Raw genomic sequence first — 19,477 nt, forward strand, 5'->3', positions numbered from 1 at the left:
GTCAAATGACAGCTTATTGAACGCTGATTCCAAAAATGTATGGTTTCTATACAAAAAGATATAAATAAGGCGATAATTTTTTAGCTCCGGTTTAAAATATGTTACTTTCGGTATTTTTGATAGTTTACTTGACACTGATTCCAAAAATAGATGGTTCTTTATACTTTTACATTAAATTAGTACAAAAAATGGCTACTTCCGGTTTACAAAAGGTCACTTCCGGTTGGATTTTTCAAGGTCACATTGATTGCAACCTTTTGCCAAAAGTCCCATGGCTTTATCATGTATATATAAGAGGAGAAAGTTCAAAATCTAGAACGCTAAATTTACCTATGACCTTGAGCTCAATTTCAAGGTCATCAACCAAGGACCTCAAATCAAAAGACTCTAGGCCTCTACTTTATATTGTTAATGAGTTATATTACCATACAACTAATATTATATATAAAAGGGGGGAAAACTCGCATTAAATCTTACGTACCCTTAAAAGTAAAATTTACATGTGACGACATGTCGCAACTGACAATTGTCTGAAAATAGTTTGTCGATATCTTGTATGATTTCTGAAAATAAGAGATAACAAGCCGAAGTCAAAAAATTGAACATGACCTTGACCTTTGACCTTGACCTCATTTTCATACTTTTTGACCAAGGGCCTCATATCAAAAGACTCTAGGCCTCTATCACTTATGGTTTTCCAGTTACAAATTTATTTCACTTATTTCAATACAAAAGGGGAAATAACTCTCATATGGGGTCTTCGTAAAGCTTCGGTCAATATAAAACGTAACATCCTGAGGATATAACGAGCAATTTGGAAAAATAAATTTGTCGCTTTCTTATACGGTTGCGGAGGAGATCTGATAACAAGAAAAACAGTGTTAGGGAAGATAACTCTTACAAAGAAAAGTGTTCTGTTAAACAGAGTGAGTTTCAAAAGTGTATAGACTGTATGATATCACATACAAAAAAACTAAGCGACATCTTTTGAAACATTTTTACATGTGGAGCAGGATCTGCTTACCCTTCCGGAGCACCTGAGATCACCCCTAGTTTTTGGTGGGGTTCGTGTTGTTTATTCTTTAGTTTTCTATGTTGTGTCATGTGTACTATTGTTTTTCTGTTTGTCTTTTTTCAGTTTTAGCCATGGCGTTGTCAGTTTGTTTTAGATTTATGAGTTTGACTGTCCCTTTGGTATCTTTCGTCCCTCTTTTACACCGCAAGAAAAAAAATAGGAAGAAAAAAAAATAATCAGAACAAATTCAATAGGTTTTTCCACACGGAAAGGTGGAAAAACCTAAATATATATATATAAAATTCAGGTATCTGAGGATAAAATATCAATAAGTACACATCCACCTTCTAATAGATTTAGTATGAAGTCATCATTAACAGTCAGAAAAAACATGACCTTGTGTCGTGCCTAAATATTAATATCGACGGATTGCAGAACCGTGAAACAGCACATGTTTAATATTTAGTTTTGTTTAATTTACTGATAACACTATCAATATTTATAATAATAAAAGCAAGAGTATGAAAATAGTTAGATTGGAAGTTCTTGTGAAAGATTCAAGATTTCATTCTATGTAATTGTATTACTATCAATACATATCAGTTTGACGACTATAAAGAGGCCTTGTTCATTGGTCATAGTCCGGCGGCTGTCAATGGTAAAGATCTTTTCAATATTTTAAGTGTAATGCTCAAGGTAGTTAGATTGTAACTGCTTTTGATAAAAAGAAAAAAAAAGTGGTATTTTCTATAACTTTGCATTGCTATCAGTACATTTCACGATTTGACGATTCTACAGCGACCCTACGTCCTAGTTTCATCAACTTTAGTTAATTTAGCAATGATGCTATTCATCAGAATGTCCTTTTGTGGACTACCGAGAGACATATCTATGTGAAAACATTTTATAAACATGTGTTCCGATACTAAATTGAAAAAGCATTTTTGTTATTAAATTTATTTAAAAATGAGCATTGCTATTTATCTATCGTGTCTTTATAGTTGACCAGGTACCAGGTACAAACGTTCATATGAGGTATTTCCAGTAATTGGTCTTCGTTGCCTTCGTACATTTTTAGTTAAGTTTTATATTTTATCTTCTTTACTGAAACTACTTTTCTTAATAAAACCGAGCTTAAGAAATAAAGATACGAAAGATTCACTATCAAAGTCTATTTTTTAAACTCGTATTTTATATTTTTGTGATTTTTCTTTTTCTCGTTCTGATAAGCGAAACATGTTTTCACAAAAGCCATCAATTCGGAAAACATAAAAATGATATTAAGCCTTATTTTAATACCAATAAAAAGAAATCGTTTGTTTTTAAATAAATCGAAATGCATGCATATGTCTGTAAACTCACACAATCCTCATAGTAATGTTCTAAAATAAATCTTTAGCAACCAGTCAACAGTTGTCATGGACTAATTGAAATGAAAGCATTATTTGTCATTATCATGGAAGTTGTTTTGTTATTTCAGACAAAACCACAGTTCATTGCCCCTACTTTACCAGATGGAAGTAGTATTGAATGTTCAGTTGGTAAAGCTTGCCATACACGTTTATGGATGAAGAGCCAAATATATAATTCAAATTGGTATGTCTTTTTTTTATACGGAAAAGTATATATTTGACAGGGTGTTGTAATGTAATGATATGAATAAGAACCTTTTTTGGCAGAGGTTTATATTTGTATTTTTGATGAGAAAGAAATGTTTGTCAAACATTATATCAACAGAGATCATCCCATAAAAAAAAATCTAAAAAATTACGATCAAGGAACAGTAGATGTTTAACTTCTTTTTTTGAATAAGTAGAAATAACAAATTTAGTAGGAACAATGATGTTGGTTAGATTTCATTCTGTGCACGCATGTTGTCTCTGAAAAAGCATTATTGCCTTCCTCTGAGCACCACTATGTTGTAACGACGGACATTGTATTTGAAATTATTGTGATCATTTTCATTCCAATTTCATTGCCTTATATTGATGGGTCTTGCAACTTCGTACTACAGTGAATACGAAAAAATGAAAACGAAGATCGCAATGAAGTTGAATATTAATTTAACTGTTAAGTGTATTTTTGTGGTATATTCATTTGAAGTGGTTCGGTACTTGTGCATTCGGTCATTGTGTTATTGTGCTATGGTAAGTTTTTTGACGATTTTACCTATAATGTATATTTGTTTTGTTCACACATCGGTGTCAATATAATTGAATGTTATGCCACTGTTATACAAGTGCGAGGTTTGACTAGCTATAATGTCAGGTTTTGTCCAAGGCACCAAAATGGTGACGATGTTGAATCATTAGTTTCAAATAGAAAGTTTCGCATAGCTTTCCATGTCCCACGGGAATGTTTGATTAAATTTACTCTATACATAAATTGATTTTCAGAATGTATGTGGTAACGTACTATGAGATTATACGAAGTTTTAGATCAGACAAAAATACATAGTAACCTAAAGAATTCTTTGCAAGGTAATGTCTATTTTCAGCCCAATGATAGAGTCTAATATGAATGCCCAGGATGGAATCTTTGTTTTCCAGTCAGATACAGACCCAAGTCCATGTTCTACTGATGTGTCAATACACACAGAAATAGAAAGAACAATAACTGTTTGTTTTACTTTAAATACTCCTCCTGGAAAATTTGGACTAGTACACGGGTAAGATATTACATGTCTATTTGTTTCAGCTATGTGTACCTTTTTTATTATAGCTCTTCTTTTTTTTATTTTCAAATATTTATATTTTACCTTTAAAGTTGTTATGACAAAGTAATATGTTGATAAAAGTGGTTACAACACAGCATTGCATTACAGATGGCTTTTTTGCATAAAAATTGAATAACAAATGCCAATATCAAACACTACCCATACATCGCATGACAGTATCATGACAAAATACAGAAGGCTATGAAATGCATGATTTCTTATCAGCAGTTTATATATGCTTACCCTTCCGGAGCACCTGAGATCACCCCTAGTTTTTGGTGGGGTTCGTGTTGTTTATTCTTTAGTTTTCTATGTTGTGTCATGTGTACTATTGTTTTTCTGTTTGTCTTTTTTATTTTTAGCCATGGCGTTGTCAGTTTGTTTTAGATTTATGAGTTTGACTGTCCCTTTGGTATCTTTAGTCCCTCTTTTATAACTACATTAAGTTTGCAGTGTCTGCAAGAATCCGTGTATTTTAACAGTATACAAAGTCGAAGGCTCCGCTCGTATCAACTGTAACGCTGATATTATTGTTTTCTATTGTTAAGCATCATGTGATGAAGCTGTCTATTGCGAATTACTTTTAAAAATGCATTTTATTAAGCAGATAACAGTACATAAATTTCACATTTACTTATATTTCGTTGTATCCGATTTAAGGCTATATAGACACATTATTGTGTCTGAATATTGTCTTTTGTATGAAGGTAACTCCTATAATCATGCGTTTTGATTAGTTGCACCCATGACAATTATCAAAAATATGGCCCTTCAAAAAGTGTCTAATATGAAAACTTTTTTTAATCAGTACATTACGTCGATAGAATAGTTTCTATTAAGTTTTGTTGGTTTTTAAGTCGATATACAGTCTCATTGCAGTAAACTCTCCTTTTATACTTAAATCGCAAGCTTTGGACAGTGGAGAAAAAAAATGTCATAATTTATGCTGTATTTCTAAATCTGATTAATGTAATCATAAATTTTCCTTCTGTCTGAACTTAACATTTATAATTTCCGTGCGACTCATTTATTAGTAGTTGATATATTGACCGGAAGCTGAACCTTATGATTCATTTTAAATAAAATATTTAATTTTGTTTGTAGAGGAGAAGGGGAGAAAAGGTGTTACAACATTACAATAACGAAAGCAACATTACATGGTACATATATTTTAGTCGGCAACTTCTTTATCACTTTGAATAATAGAACAAATATATATGTTGATAGTGAAATGTATTTCCTTCTTGTTGTTCAAAAATGGCTACATGAGATGATAAAAATACTTTTGGATAAGGAAGATATATTTCGATCACACATGTCAACTAATGAAATGTGTGTTGTTTTAAAGGTCTATAATTATCTAAAAAAATATTTTGCTTGTTTTGATTTTTTTCTGGAAATAGAGTCGTATCTTATATTTTTTTCTAATGCATACTGGTATTTATCTTGTATTTAATAGCAAGATTCTTGGATTTTTTTTTGCAAGAGCAAATTTGTAAAATACCAGCAACATATTATTTAATTCAACATATCACTATTGAGTTACTTTTAACAACCTTGGTATTTTGATAAATCAATCAATGTTTTAATGTTTAATGTTTATCAATGTTTATGAGTTTTCAACAGCTGTATACTACTGTTGCCTTTATTTACGTCTTCATAAGCATCATAAAAACCTATCTGCAAGTAAACGCGTATTCAAAATGATTACGATTTTAAAATTTTAATACACATGCCTTAGAAAGCAGCTTGAATAATTTCAAACAAACTTTATTTCTAGAGTGTTTACTTTGCTGCTATTTATCTAAATGTTTCTGGTCAAATAGTTATCAAAGTACCAGGATTATAATTTTATACTCCAGACGCGCGTTTCGTTTACATATCACTCATCAGTGACGCTCAGATCAAAACAGTCAAAAAGCCAAATAAATACAAAGTTGAAGAACATTGAGGATCCAAAATTCTTAAAGTTTAATCAAATATGGCTAAGGTAATCAACTCCTGGGGTAAAAAAATCCTTAGTTTTTCCAAATTTTTAACGTTTTGTAAACAGAAAATTTATAAAAATGACCATATAATTGATATTCATGTCAACACCGAAGTGCTGACTACTGGACTGGTGATATCATTGGGGACGAAACGTCCACCAGCAGTGGCATCGACCCAGTGGTGTAAATAGTTATCAAAAGTAAAAGGGACATTGGAATTTTGAGTTAAAGTAAACATTTATATGTACCTTCTAATAGTATTGATCGTCCGGAACTAATATTAAATCAACGAAACACTGTTGGTTTACTGGTCGTATTTATAAGAACATTTGTAGGACATTGACAGCCTTCAGGTCAATTTCAAATCTATTAATATATCCCAGGTCGAATACATTAATTCCTATATGTCTCTATACTATATTTGTACATATAACCTAGGTTAACGTGCATTTAAAATCTATCTTTCAATTTGGCATTTACATTTACTAGTCTAAGATAGATTTTAAAAAAGATAAAACATTTTTTACTCACACGGTAACTTGTCAAACTGTTGCATACATAATAAGAAAAAAAAAAATATTTTCAATATTAGTGTGTTACCCGATTGTAAAATTAAAAACTTTTTATTCAAATATATTGACTGAATTAAAAAAAAAAAGAAGAAATGTATGATAAGTAAACAAATACATGTTATTTTTTTTACGCGCACTTAAGCTAGAGGACCCTGCAGCAGACTGATTTGTATGAACCAAGGTTTCTGCAACGGCAAAGACAGTAACGGATTCTGTCAGTGTCCATCTGGATATTCGGGACTTACCTGCCAGCTTGGTAAGTACATTATTTTAGCTGTCCGGTTGGTAGTACATTATTTTAGCTGTCCGGTTGGTAGTACATTATTTTAGCTGTCTGGTTGGTAGTATATTATTTTACATGTCAGGTTGGTAAGAACACTATTTTTATTCAAATTGATATAAAACCGATGATGATTATGTGATGATGGGGAATGAAGATCTGCCCATTACACCATTTACTTATGTTCTACATTTGTTACTACAATGTGTATGCATTTCTTAATCACAAACACTTTTCACAAATATATTCAAATTAATAAAAAACAAAAGTCAGTTCTATCCGATCTGAACGTAATCTTTGTTAGGGAATATGTCTGCTTTAGAGTGAGACTTTCTTAGTTTTCTGTAGTGTTCTAAGTTGAAAATAGATCTCAATACTTTATATTTTACTTTGTTTAGCTCATGGTAATTCACTCACAGCTCCGCACTCACAGGTAAATATATAACTTGTATGTCATAATTACTCATTTCTATTTACTATCATAACATCAGCGCTAAAAATGGAGTTTATATCTTCCCGTTGATGTAATATTCCAAACTTGATTTTCAAGTCTAATTAATGTGATAGAGCTATTAAACCATGAGTTGCAGGTGATGAAGTTGAAATCGAGTTCAGAAAACTTTACGCTGGCAATCACGAGTAAAGGTTAAACGTCATTGAATATCTGTTTCTAAGATGACGACAGATACATGAGATACTTCCTAATTGCTGTAAACAAAATCTTGTTCTCCTTTTCTTCCGAAAATTTATCTTCTGAACAGCACTTTTCACAAAATCATGTGGAACAGAAAAAAAATTATAAGCATATGAGTAAAAACTAGACAAAATAGAAAAAAAAATAACAAGTTCCAGTTAGAAAAACTGCAACAAAACTACTGTTTAAAACTAATTGATTTTGAAATGCCCTTATATAAGAGGTTATCAAATGTACTGAGGATTCATTAATATTCGTTGGATACCAATTTTCGTGGATTCCGTGGATACTGAAGAACCACGAATTTAAATGTTCAACGAATTACAAATTTTCTTAAAGAATGTATGCAAACTTTACAAAAAGCACGAATTTAAATACCCACGAATATGCAAGTTTTCCCCAAACTACGAAAATTGGTACCCACGAAAATAAATGAATCCACAGTATACATAATCACATGTATTGATGACAAGGGTATTTTATATAAGACTGCACTTAATTCATACTAACAACTTATTAATTATTAACATGATTAATGAGCTGTTAACTATACGACCTTGCTAGTTGATCAACTTAAGAAGTAATTTAGACAAAAAATGTGCAAAACATTTTAGCTATTTGTATTTTTAAAGTACAAAGCCTCATATGCCAACATATGTAGTTTAAATATAACCGTAGAGAAAACTGAAACTTTACAGAGAAAGTATACACCATTCATATATGAAGCTGCAACCATATGACGATACTGATAGACGAACAACATTTAACACTTGATATACATTCACTAGATGATAAGCATCTTGTTTTACAAATATCCAATGTAAGGATAAAATGTATTATACTTCATCTATATGTAAAAGAAAGTAAAATGTGTGTTCTTTAAATGTATTATTTCAGCCGGGTGCCAGTTTTGGAGACCATGTATTACCACAGAAGGTAGTATGTGTTTTGCATGAGGAATGTTATATTCCATTTACGGTCACATCAAGTGCTCAGTAAGTAAGAGTGACATTTAGAAATCCCCAATAGGTAAAATCACAAGAAGGAATGATGCAATCATTTAAGGCATGCATGCTGCTTACTTACGATTTCCAAGTAATTAAATCGTGTAGAATTGTTGCGCTAAAAAATGTCTTCTATCTTGGAGAAAACATCACGCAATAAAAAGATATAAAGTTTTCAAGCATCATGCTTTTGGGGAGCTATTAACGAGTCAAGTATGCAGTTTATTTTTTTGGATTGCGACGTTTCAGGATTACAATATATGTAGTTTCCAAATTAGTATACAATAAACACCTAATCCATGACGCTATCAATTAATTGAACAACTAGGAAAAACAGCATATTTCTGATTATGTACAGCATTTCCGAAGAAAACGATGAATTATACCCAGTTTGAAAAGTTTGCTTCACCTCTCAATGTATGACAATATAGAGAAAAGAAAATGTTTCAATTATTGTTATGATTGGGGTACATACCAATTTCATTGGACTTATGAAGGGCCACAGACTTAGGATATATGAACATCAAATACAAAAGTCTATTTCTATGATGGAAGGGAAAAACATATTTGCCAATCCTAAAATGAACAATTATTGTTCGTCCTATATTATTCGTTACAAGGATTGTTAGACACAGTATTTCAACTGCCAAAAAACACTTATTATAAAAATTTAGCAAAAAGTTTTGATACCGACTGCACAGCGACAAAATCATGCATTAAATGAAATACTTCTATGAATATTGTTTTTATAGACAACCTTCAGTAAGATATGGAACTGTTGAAGCAGGCCTGTCATCAAAAAAGATAACAGTAATACAAGATCCCAAAAATCCTGGTACCTTCCTGTGTTATGTGATTGTTGTCGGTACAACAACTGGTGTACACAAAACCTGTGTACAAACAGGCGATACTAGAGAGTAGGTATTTTGACATATTTTAACAGATATAGTCATTTTGTCGAGAGTTTGCTAAGTAATAGAGTTTCCAGAAATTAATTTTCATAAAGGTAACATGTAAGTAGAATTTGCAATTGTCTTTTGATCGATATTTAAGGCTCGTATATACTATGGCGTTATGTGAGCTAACTTTGTCAATTTGTTTTCTTCCTTCAATATAACAAATTTAAAACAATCGCGAGCAAATATAATAAGCAATTCAAGTTGAAGAAAAGTGCCAATATAACCGAAACCATTGTATGACTTCAAAAAGGGTTGTTGTTCTTAATTGATGATTTAAGACTCATAAATCAAATCAGAGTATAGCTAGGTAGAAACATTTTTCAGAAACAACAACGGAAATAGATTTACATGTTTATCTTTTAAAATAATACTTTAATCGAAACAGTTAGATGTCTCCTTGAGACTTTAATGACGTTTAACTTCTCCCTTGCATTATTTTCCACGATCTTTTCCATATTGATATAATTTTGTCATTTCAAAATATTAAAGAATGAAATGTAAGACACCAATGAAAAACTTAACATGTTTGCTGTTCATAGCTTATAAGCATTTCAATATTATTTCAGTTTCCCAGTAAACTGTAGGAAATATAATGTATATTAATACAAACTGTAAGCCATTGGGTTATTTAGATTACGAAAGAGTAAACTCACAAAAATACTGAACTCCAAGGAAAAATTCAAAACGGAAAGTCTCTAATCAAATGACAAAATCAAATGATAAATCACATCAAACGAACCGACAACACTCTCATATTCCTGCTTTGTTACATGCATTTACAAATGTAGAACGATAGATGGTTCATAAAAGATATGAAGATGAATTTGTGTAACAATATCAAATGAAAGTATTAAATTGATTTGCTCCTATTCAGCTTGATGACTGATGATATATTGTTAACTTGTGTAGGCTTAGTTGGCAGCTTTATACATTCACAATTTTTATATTAATACTGTTCTTCTACTGTTTTCAGGTTAACTAGCGATGAATTCTGTTTTGAGGTTGAAATTAAATCTCCAGGTAAATATAGCAATGTAATGACCTTTGCGTCTTTATTTGTCCTACTTCAATGGTTATGTAAAATTCGTTCAACGATGTTCATGTTTTTAATCATGCCAAAAATACAAAAATACTGCAAAATTCTCATAACAAGAGTTGTTATATCAATTTTAACACAAACTTTTTGTCACAACACATAATGAATAACTTGAAGTAATGACCCTTAATCACGTTTTAACGTAAGTTCTTTTTTAATGATTTAAAATAGTTTTAGCTTGAGTGACGCTGACAGTTAAACATGCTCAAGAATTGTTATGTCTCTACCGATCAAATATTATCATTAGCATATTATGGTTACATTATTTTAAGGATCGTAGATTACGGACGGGCAATGCTTTCCTCACGTTTTTAGTTCCGAAGTATGCAAACAACATCATCGTATTTTATCTAATCTGTAACAAATTTGGAGCCTAGAATGTTCACTTATGGATACACATAATTTACCTAAATGTAAGGCTATAGAAAAAGATAATTACCATCGTATGGCCCTTTTGATATTTTATAACATAGTTGGAATTGGAGGCCATAGTTGGCTTACGTGTATGTGAACCTTGTTCTTAGATCAAATTACCCTTATATTATTTAGTTTACAGTTCTTGTGGTTTTTTGGCTACTTAGCAAAAAATTAAAAATCACCAATAAATAACTTTTTAGATCGATTTCGAGCACTTTATCCCGAATCTAATGACTACATACGGAAAACATATCATAAAAAGATGCAAAGTCTCAAAAGGGACATTCACATTTATAAGTCGAAAATAACTTACTACGCCATGATAAAAAAAAACATGCTTCGGACGTATATTCTGAGTCAGCTCCATATGTGCCACCCATATCTTTACTTATGAAAGAACAACCCGGTGACACGTCGTATTCGATAGGTCACAGTATCACAATAGGCGCCAGGATGTTGTCACGATAATTGGAACGTATCTAATGTCATATGTGAATCAGTTATTCTACAATCAACACGTGACTGTGTCCGTAAAATTTATGAAGAAATGATTTCAACTATTAAAGAACATTGGTTCAATAGTTTACTTAGGATTCGAACGTCACTGATGAGTCTTTTGTAGACGAAACGCGCGTCTGGCGTATATACTAAATTTAGTCCTGATATCTATGATGAGTTTATTTACTTGTAAGCAGCAACCATTTATCAAGGAAATTTTGATAGGAAATACAAGCCCTGGAATATCGTTTTATGTGCTGATGCCCTTTTGCATAGTTATGACAAAGTTTGGACTGAAAAGCTGAAATTAATTTTTTTGTCGTAAAATTTTAATCCAAACATCATCCCTTATTGTCAATGTCTTGATGTAAATGAATATGTGACGCAGACTGTTGTATGTTTTATCCCAATGTCGACGAAGCAAACCAAACTTTGAATTATTAAGCTTAAGTGAGAGAACATCGTAAGTTTAGCGGAAAACGGAGTTAATTAAGTTAATAAAAAAAGAAAATTAAAAAGTTTGAATTTGTATACCGACTTGTTAAATTTTTGAAAGTGAGGAAATCTGTGTCCCATTGACACATTCTTTTTTCATATAAGTGAAGACACTATTGTCTTTTGCAGATTCTTATCAGCATCAAGTGGAAACAAGTCAGGTGTGTTTGGGTGAAATTATCTATTTAGATTTAAATTCTACCTATTGTCAGCTAAATTGAATAATTTAAATACGTCTAGGCTATTCTACATAGACTTCTCTGACATAAAATGTATTAATATGACTCATGTAAACAATGCGTTCTGAATATAAAGAAAAATAATGCATTTTGATACAAAGATAGTACTTTTTCTTTTATTAACTAGTGTCTATATTCTATCGAAACAAAAAGAAAACCTACAATTTATACAGATTTCGCTTGTTAATTCGCCATTGATATCAATATTTATTTTGAACAAATTTCAGACAAAACCATTCTTATGAACTTTCTAATATAAATGTTTTCTTTTATATATATTTTTTAGCCCTACTTTATCACGCCAACAATACCACATGACTCTATAACACAATGTGTACCAGGGAAATCATGTCATGCTTTATTGTTTATGTCTGGTGGATTTTACCCGAACTGGTAAGTTTTATTTTATCCTACTTCCTTTTTTATGTCTGACAATTTATTAATCTCAGTAGCTAGTAATTAGTACTCGGGCAAGTTTTCATTTCTTCCTATTTATGTCCTTAAAGTATTACCCTAAATGATCAGGAGAACTTTTTGATGTTTTCGTGTGTATGTCTATTGGTGTGAATGCTTATTTGTGTCTATCCTTAGTGGTCAGTGCTTAGTAGCATTGACATCTTATCACAGCCTCCCTCAAATTTGTGTGCAATTAATCTTGATTTGAAGATATTGTGTACCACTCTACAAAGTCTTCTTTACCTCTATTTATGGTGTAATATAATATAATTTATGAGAATGAGATCCTGTAAATTTCAGTCTATGCATGCTATGGTTTGTAAGTGTTTTGATCCAAGAAAATCTATATGTTATTCTTTTGTAATCTTTGTGTGGTGATAAGATACCTTTTTAAAAAGTCAAAGTTGTTAATGCCTTATGAATAAAGGCAACATCAGTATACCTCTGTTTGAAATTCATAAATCGATTGATAAAAAAAAATCCTGGTTACAAACTAAAAACACATCAAATATAAGAGGAGAACAACGACACAACAGAAACACAACAATAAAATGCAACACACTCAAACACGAACTACAATATAACATGGTCTTTTTACTGACTTGGTAAGAGACGTTTTAAGAACAAATGGTGGGCTGAACCTGGTTTTGCGGCTAGCCAAAACCTCCCGCTTTTATGGCAATGTTAAATATAACATTAAAATGACAACATCCTATGACAGGACTACAATACAAATAAATGGGAGAACATACAGGACAGAGGAACACACAAATAATAGTTATCAAAAGGTACCATGCTTCTAATTTGATACGCCATACTTGCGTTTCGTCTACACAATACTCATCAGTTATGCGCATGCTTTTTGATCGTTTAAACTGTCACCGCTTTTGAATGTTTGTGACTTGTAGTTATAATAATATTTACATTAAATGTGAATTCAGTAATGAATCATGGAATTTATAAACACATTCGTTTGTCACTTTTTGAAACTTATAAGTGTCAGAAAATGTATATCTCTTTCAGTCCCTTTGTAAAACAGACAGAGGGGCCATCGAACGACCTGCATATTTTTACATCTGCTGATAATACTAACTTGATTGGTAATTGCACGACAGATGTAACGTTTACCCCACCTGCAGGATCAACAGGAAAATACAGATTCTGTTTCAATACATTTCTTCGAAAGTAAGTATTACTGAACAAACAATAGCTATCTGTTGCTAATCGAGATTTATTTATGAATATGAAGATGTTATTTCTTATGCAGATAAAAACATTGGTACACTAGAAATACGAAGATATTGTATGATTGTCAATGTGACATCTCTCATTTACATGATCTGCAAGTGTTGTGTAATAAAGAGATATAAAGACACGGCCTATTGTTAAGGATAGGTAAAGTAAATGTTTTAATATTACTAACAATTTATAAACTATGTTAATGTTTTTAAAAATAAACATTCAGGACCAAACATTTCGAATGAGTATGCCAAAAACAGCTAGTAATGTAATTGAGTCCTGTGCTTGAAAATCTTTTGATTTTCTCGACACATGTTAACACAATATAAGCATTCGTTTTACAATACCAAATTTTTAATATTATTTATACCCCACACCATGATGTAATGCTTTAGTGATATGTATGGTAGCGTGTTGTCATTGAGTGCAAGAGTATATAGTTTAAGTCTCGAATCTGATTATAAATTTAAAAACATAACATTTTGAAATGATTGTTCATATATTTTTAGTATACCAGGAGAAACTCGATGTTTTTATGTGATATACATGGAATATACGCGTAAGTCTGTCAAACTTATTGTATGATCCGGGTTAAACGTGTTTTTTTGTTTGTTTTAAAAAACAGAAACCCATTTACAGTGTTATTTAGTTTACTTTTGTGTATTTTCTGTCAAAGAAAAACATCACTAACTATCCAGAACAAATAATATGTATTAATGATTTATTTGGCTAAACTTTTATATTCTTTCCTGGATAAATAGTTCATCAAGTTATGAGGTACTTATACTTCTTGGGCTTTCCAGTTTCGTCTGGTGTATGCTTAAAGTCATAAGAAACGAGTGACCGGTGAAAAATTATGTTCTTCCAATTCTTGAACCAATGCATACACACATCATAAACTTAGTCTTCTGTGCACAAATTTATCATTTTTTTCGTGTAAATTTCGTATAATGGTCAATTATTTGTTCAATCGGTCAGTGTTGTTGTGAAAATATGGCAGGTAATTAAAGTTCGTGTTTTTAAGCCGAAGTTTAACGATGGTCACCTGTTTGTCAACAATCGACAAAAAATAAACAAAAAAGCATGGAAAGAGAGCACGTGTTTAACATGTGTATTCAAATAATAGTTTATTTTAAGGACATCCATGCGTATTGTGATCACCGGAGTTTTACGAGATGGGTTACACTGAGGTCACTTTACATACGGAAAATATGTCGGTGGAATTGGTTGCTGGAAGCAAGCAATTAAAATAAAGTAAACTTCTTCTAAATATGAATAAATTAAAGAATTTTCTTCAGAAAAAAGTATATGTACATAAGTTTTATAATGAAAACTATCCATTGAGTTATAAAAAACATATGCATTATTTTTTTTGATTTGAGGTTTCTTATGACTTTAATGAAGAAATTAAAAAAAAATCGTTAGACGCAACTTATTTATTACGTATTTCCGTTAATAATGAAACTTGTTTTGATATTAAATTTATTATTTCATTCTATTTTAGTGTCGTAGTATTCAATTATCACATATGGCTACCTTAGCTAGCTATAGCTTCCTTTTGCATTGAGTAACTTTTGACTCTGATTTGCATATTATTATCCGTCTTTGATTTATCTAAATCAACTTAGTGGTCATCCTGTTGAAAACTTGAGCATGCATTTTATTATGAATTCGCTTTACAATATATTTTCTAAATAGACAAAGAAAATGAATGTTTTCTAAACGGTGTAATCGTTCAAATGCGTCGAGTTGTGTATCAAGTTAAGGAACATGAGTCCTGTATGTTGTGTTGTTCGTCCTCAATTGTATATCTGTAACTGTGGAAATCAGTTAATTGGTGCTATCTAGTAAATGTGTTGTTCGTTTTGCTCATTGTAATAAACGTGCGAATGTTTCGTTCTTTTAGCTGTACCAATAAGAAACGAGCATTTTCCACTTGGTTGCACTGACTACGAGGATATAAATTTTAGCTGCCGCAATTGGAACAATTCTATTGGAATATGTAGAACAACTTACGGTCCTGTTCATACAATAGCCAGACACAGATGTCCAAGATTCTGTTCATTATGTCAAAGTAGTATAGGTAATATGATTTTTATTATGCATGTTTGAGATATTGTTGATTTAGGTTTTTCTACAACTGTATATTCATAAGGTAGTCAACACGAACGATGTATTATTTGTAAGGTTATGTGCGCTTTCGACAGAATTTTATGTCCACTGTAAAAATTCAATCCACATTGTTATATACCTTCAATATAGAATAACAGTGTTTTGTTTGCATCGAGCTGTAAATAAATAAGCAATATTTTTAACACCAAAAGTACATAACGTTGATAGCGAAAGATAAACGAAGACAAAAAGCTATCAAGGGTAAAAAACACAAATAATGACTAGAAAGAGACGAGATGAAAAGCCAAGGAAGACAGAAGAAAAACAATTAACCGAAATTGAAGGCTTTGTCAACAAGAGTTCCAACCAAGACTGAAGACGCTTTCGACTGTTCGGAATCAGTGATCAGTTCATCATGACTATGTTTTGTTTTTCATGACGAGCGAAAATCCTATCAGAAGTTGCATTTGCCAAGAAATTGTTAAAACGACGAATGAAAAATGCCATTATGTTAAATTTTTGTAATGTTAACAAAGTTGCATTTAGAACATAGAGACGTTGAAAATATCGACAAATAAAATGCACACATCCTAGATTGAAATTTGATGTTTTTAACTTTCACGTGAATAAGATCTGTGTAGACATTTTTTCATTTGGAAAAACTTCTATCAAGATGTTATTGATAAACCCTGTAAATAAGATTTGTATATTATCTATGAATTATGCATAAATTATGCTATATAATTACACTTAGTTTCATTTCCAGTTCATAATCATGTTTCGCAATGCACAAAGTCATCTTTTTTACTAACTTTTTATATTCGCAATATACAATTCGCATTACAGGGTTTTATCCGTGTTTGGCATATCTATTTTTGAAATTTTCGTTCTTCTATGCTTTTCAACTTTAAACTTGTTTTGCTTTCTAACTATTTTTATCTGTGAGTTCCTGAGTCGTGCGTAGACGAATCTCGCGTCTCGTGTATCAAATTATAAGACTGAACCTTTGATGACAATACTGACATATTTGAACCATCAGATGTGCGTGCACTGATCGATAGTTAAATTTTAGATTTCAGTCTAAAAATGAAACAAATAAAATAGCATAGTTTGCATCCTGTACGGTTTTCATTCAATAATAATACATCCTCTATAAAGCGAACTAAAATGTTGAAGGATAATGGTGGAAGCAAATTTATGTTATTCTCTAGTCGGTATTGGAATTAATGCTACTGAGAAATATCGTGCCACCGAATTGTGTTGCACTATGCCGGGCGCGCTTGACTACTTGAACAAATAGGTTTCGAAAATAATCAAGTTTAGGTGGTAGGTTCTACCCTTTCCTCGTCAGTTGTTATCTAGCATTGTAACACATTACGATATATATAAGGCATGACGATGAAAAATTAAAAATCAGCTGAATTATCTATTGTAGATGATATATATAACAAACCCTTTCTTTTGAAAAATAAAAGGGTACGTTAATCATAAAGACCTTTTTCAACAACGGATGTCTCCTGTTGACAAAGGACCAGGGGTGACGTTATTGTTACTGAAAAGAAAGGAACATTTTGTCATTTATTTTCTATTACAGAGTGTGAATGATTTTTTTTATGTATGGTTTATGAATAACATATGTTTTGTTTTTCAGGGAGAATGCTTCTAAAGTATATATTCTAGTAAATGTAAAAACCAAACGTAATTGGACTAAGTGGTCCTATGATTTAAATTGAATATGTTATATATATATATTTGCAGGAGCTCCTCAATCACAACTTCTTCCAACAATTGCATGTGAGTAAACTGTTATTCCCTAATAATAAAATGGCTACGCGTACCCTCCTTAAAACTAAGAAATTACGTTATACTAAGTTCAAAACTATAACTGTTGCAATTTCTTATTAGTAATTGCTCATGGTAAGTACATTATTAAATGTATAAGTCTAGCTAAAGCTTTTGGATTTTTTAAATCATTTTCTTTTAGTTATTGAACATTTATTGAACATTTGTATTTAACACAATGACTCGATTTGACTTTATTTGAGACACATGGTGTGTATTGTTTGAATGCATACCCTTTCCGTTGCAAATACGGAATAAGAATATTCTCAAGCATGTAAATTTCATTGCAATGTTAAAATTAAATTCAAAGTGCTTGATTATTAAGTCTGTAGCGCTTGTGTATGACATTGCTATCACAGGATTGCTCATTTGTATTTTGTCCCTTAAAATGTTTTGAAAGTAACTTTATCTTCCAAACTTACCAGTCGAACTGGAACTTGGAATATTGTGTATGTTAAAACAATATCACGATATATCCTTATATGGTGAACCAAATATATTAGTTACATTAAATTATAGTGGCAAATATACAACTTTGATTATTATTATCAGAGTTATGCCACCTCCTACAGTATAGAGAAATTAAATTTGATTTTGAATAACGTATTTCGGATTCTCTCTCTATGCCAAAATTGTTGCTTCTGCTAACATTTATTATTTGAAACCTATAATTGTCTTAAAAGGGTCGATTTAACTTATATTGTCTGAAACAAGTCGGGAACTTTTAGCAATCCATAAAGTCTAGATTTTTCTAAATGTAAAGGAAAAAATTTTCAAAACTGGTCATTTCGTTTTTTAAAGGTCAAATTCATTACATGAAATACAATTATTCAATTTGGTCATTACTTGGGGACCTGAAAGACAATCTTTCTCTACAGAAGTGGTCTAAACAAATTATTTCAAGTTATCTGAAAGCATTAAAGAAGAGCTATAATCAGCTATAACAACCTTTTTCTGTGGTATCGTAAATATAAGTCTAAAAAAAGTTTTTAATTTTGTAGTTTGTATATTGAATTATCCCTGTATACTATTTCTAAAATGAAAGTGTTTTTAGATCCAAGTTTATATTAACTTTACCATTGCTAGGGTATTTTTGGTTGTTTTTTTTGGTTTTTTTTCCCGGACTTATCAATCAAGCATTTATCTTAAATCATAGAATGAAAAAAAGATTAAAGAAAACTTTATTATATTTCATTTAAAGATCTAGTTTGTGTTTTAAATAAAAGTTCTATTCGAGTTGAATAACCGTATAAAACTCGGCATAATAAAGAATTATTTTTTTTATCATACGCATGTTTTGTTTAAAAAACTCATTAGTGATACCTGATTTCCAAATTTACAATACAGATAAAGAAAAAAAAATCCAAAGAAGTTGTAACCGAATACATCAGAGATAGAATGATTAAGATCAAAATTGTGTACTTCGTTGACGACAACAAGAAATAGTATGGCGAATAAAGTACAACATTACAGAGCTTTGTCGATAAAAAAATCACCAAGGATTCCAAACAGCAATCACAGAGTTATGTTTGATTATAATATTTTTAAAATTCATTGATATTTTCCGCTTCTATCATATGTTTTGGAAATAATTTAAGAACGAGATTTCAACGAGACTGAACGAGACTGAAAAGTCAGAAGAATACATCCTTAAAGTTGTTTATTAGTAATTTATTCGTGTCTACTTTCAGCTGGAACTTGTGGTAATATACTTGGTAATGACTGCCTAACGATTAATATAACCAACATATGCAGAAACACATTTGGACAGAAGTACTGTGCAAAACATTGTAACCAATGCACAGAATCTGTTGGTCTTCTGCCAGATCTTGGTTCCTTGTTTGGACGTAAATAA

At 31.1% G+C, this 19,477-nt stretch overlaps 1 protein-coding gene across 1 annotated transcript in view; it reads left to right on the forward strand.

Annotated features, from left to right (window-relative positions):
- The window catches only part of LOC134710875 (uncharacterized), a 32,460-nt gene extending 12,983 nt beyond the window's left edge, over positions 1 to 19,477 (forward strand). Inside the window, exons 11-25 of the mRNA XM_063571285.1 lie at positions 2,496 to 2,611; positions 3,513 to 3,683; positions 4,836 to 4,891; positions 6,434 to 6,547; positions 6,970 to 7,004; positions 8,163 to 8,260; positions 9,022 to 9,186; positions 10,202 to 10,248; positions 11,864 to 11,895; positions 12,260 to 12,366; positions 13,453 to 13,614; positions 14,178 to 14,227; positions 15,575 to 15,751; positions 17,539 to 17,574; positions 19,314 to 19,477. Of these exons, the coding sequence (XP_063427355.1) occupies positions 2,496 to 2,611; positions 3,513 to 3,683; positions 4,836 to 4,891; positions 6,434 to 6,547; positions 6,970 to 7,004; positions 8,163 to 8,260; positions 9,022 to 9,186; positions 10,202 to 10,248; positions 11,864 to 11,895; positions 12,260 to 12,366; positions 13,453 to 13,614; positions 14,178 to 14,227; positions 15,575 to 15,751; positions 17,539 to 17,574; positions 19,314 to 19,477 (1,530 nt within the window). The remainder of the gene's footprint in view (positions 1 to 2,495; positions 2,612 to 3,512; positions 3,684 to 4,835; positions 4,892 to 6,433; positions 6,548 to 6,969; positions 7,005 to 8,162; positions 8,261 to 9,021; positions 9,187 to 10,201; positions 10,249 to 11,863; positions 11,896 to 12,259; positions 12,367 to 13,452; positions 13,615 to 14,177; positions 14,228 to 15,574; positions 15,752 to 17,538; positions 17,575 to 19,313) is intronic.

This window comes from Mytilus trossulus, chromosome 3 (genome assembly GCF_036588685.1).
Source record: "Mytilus trossulus isolate FHL-02 chromosome 3, PNRI_Mtr1.1.1.hap1, whole genome shotgun sequence".
NCBI classification, from domain to species: domain Eukaryota; kingdom Metazoa; phylum Mollusca; class Bivalvia; order Mytilida; family Mytilidae; genus Mytilus; species Mytilus trossulus.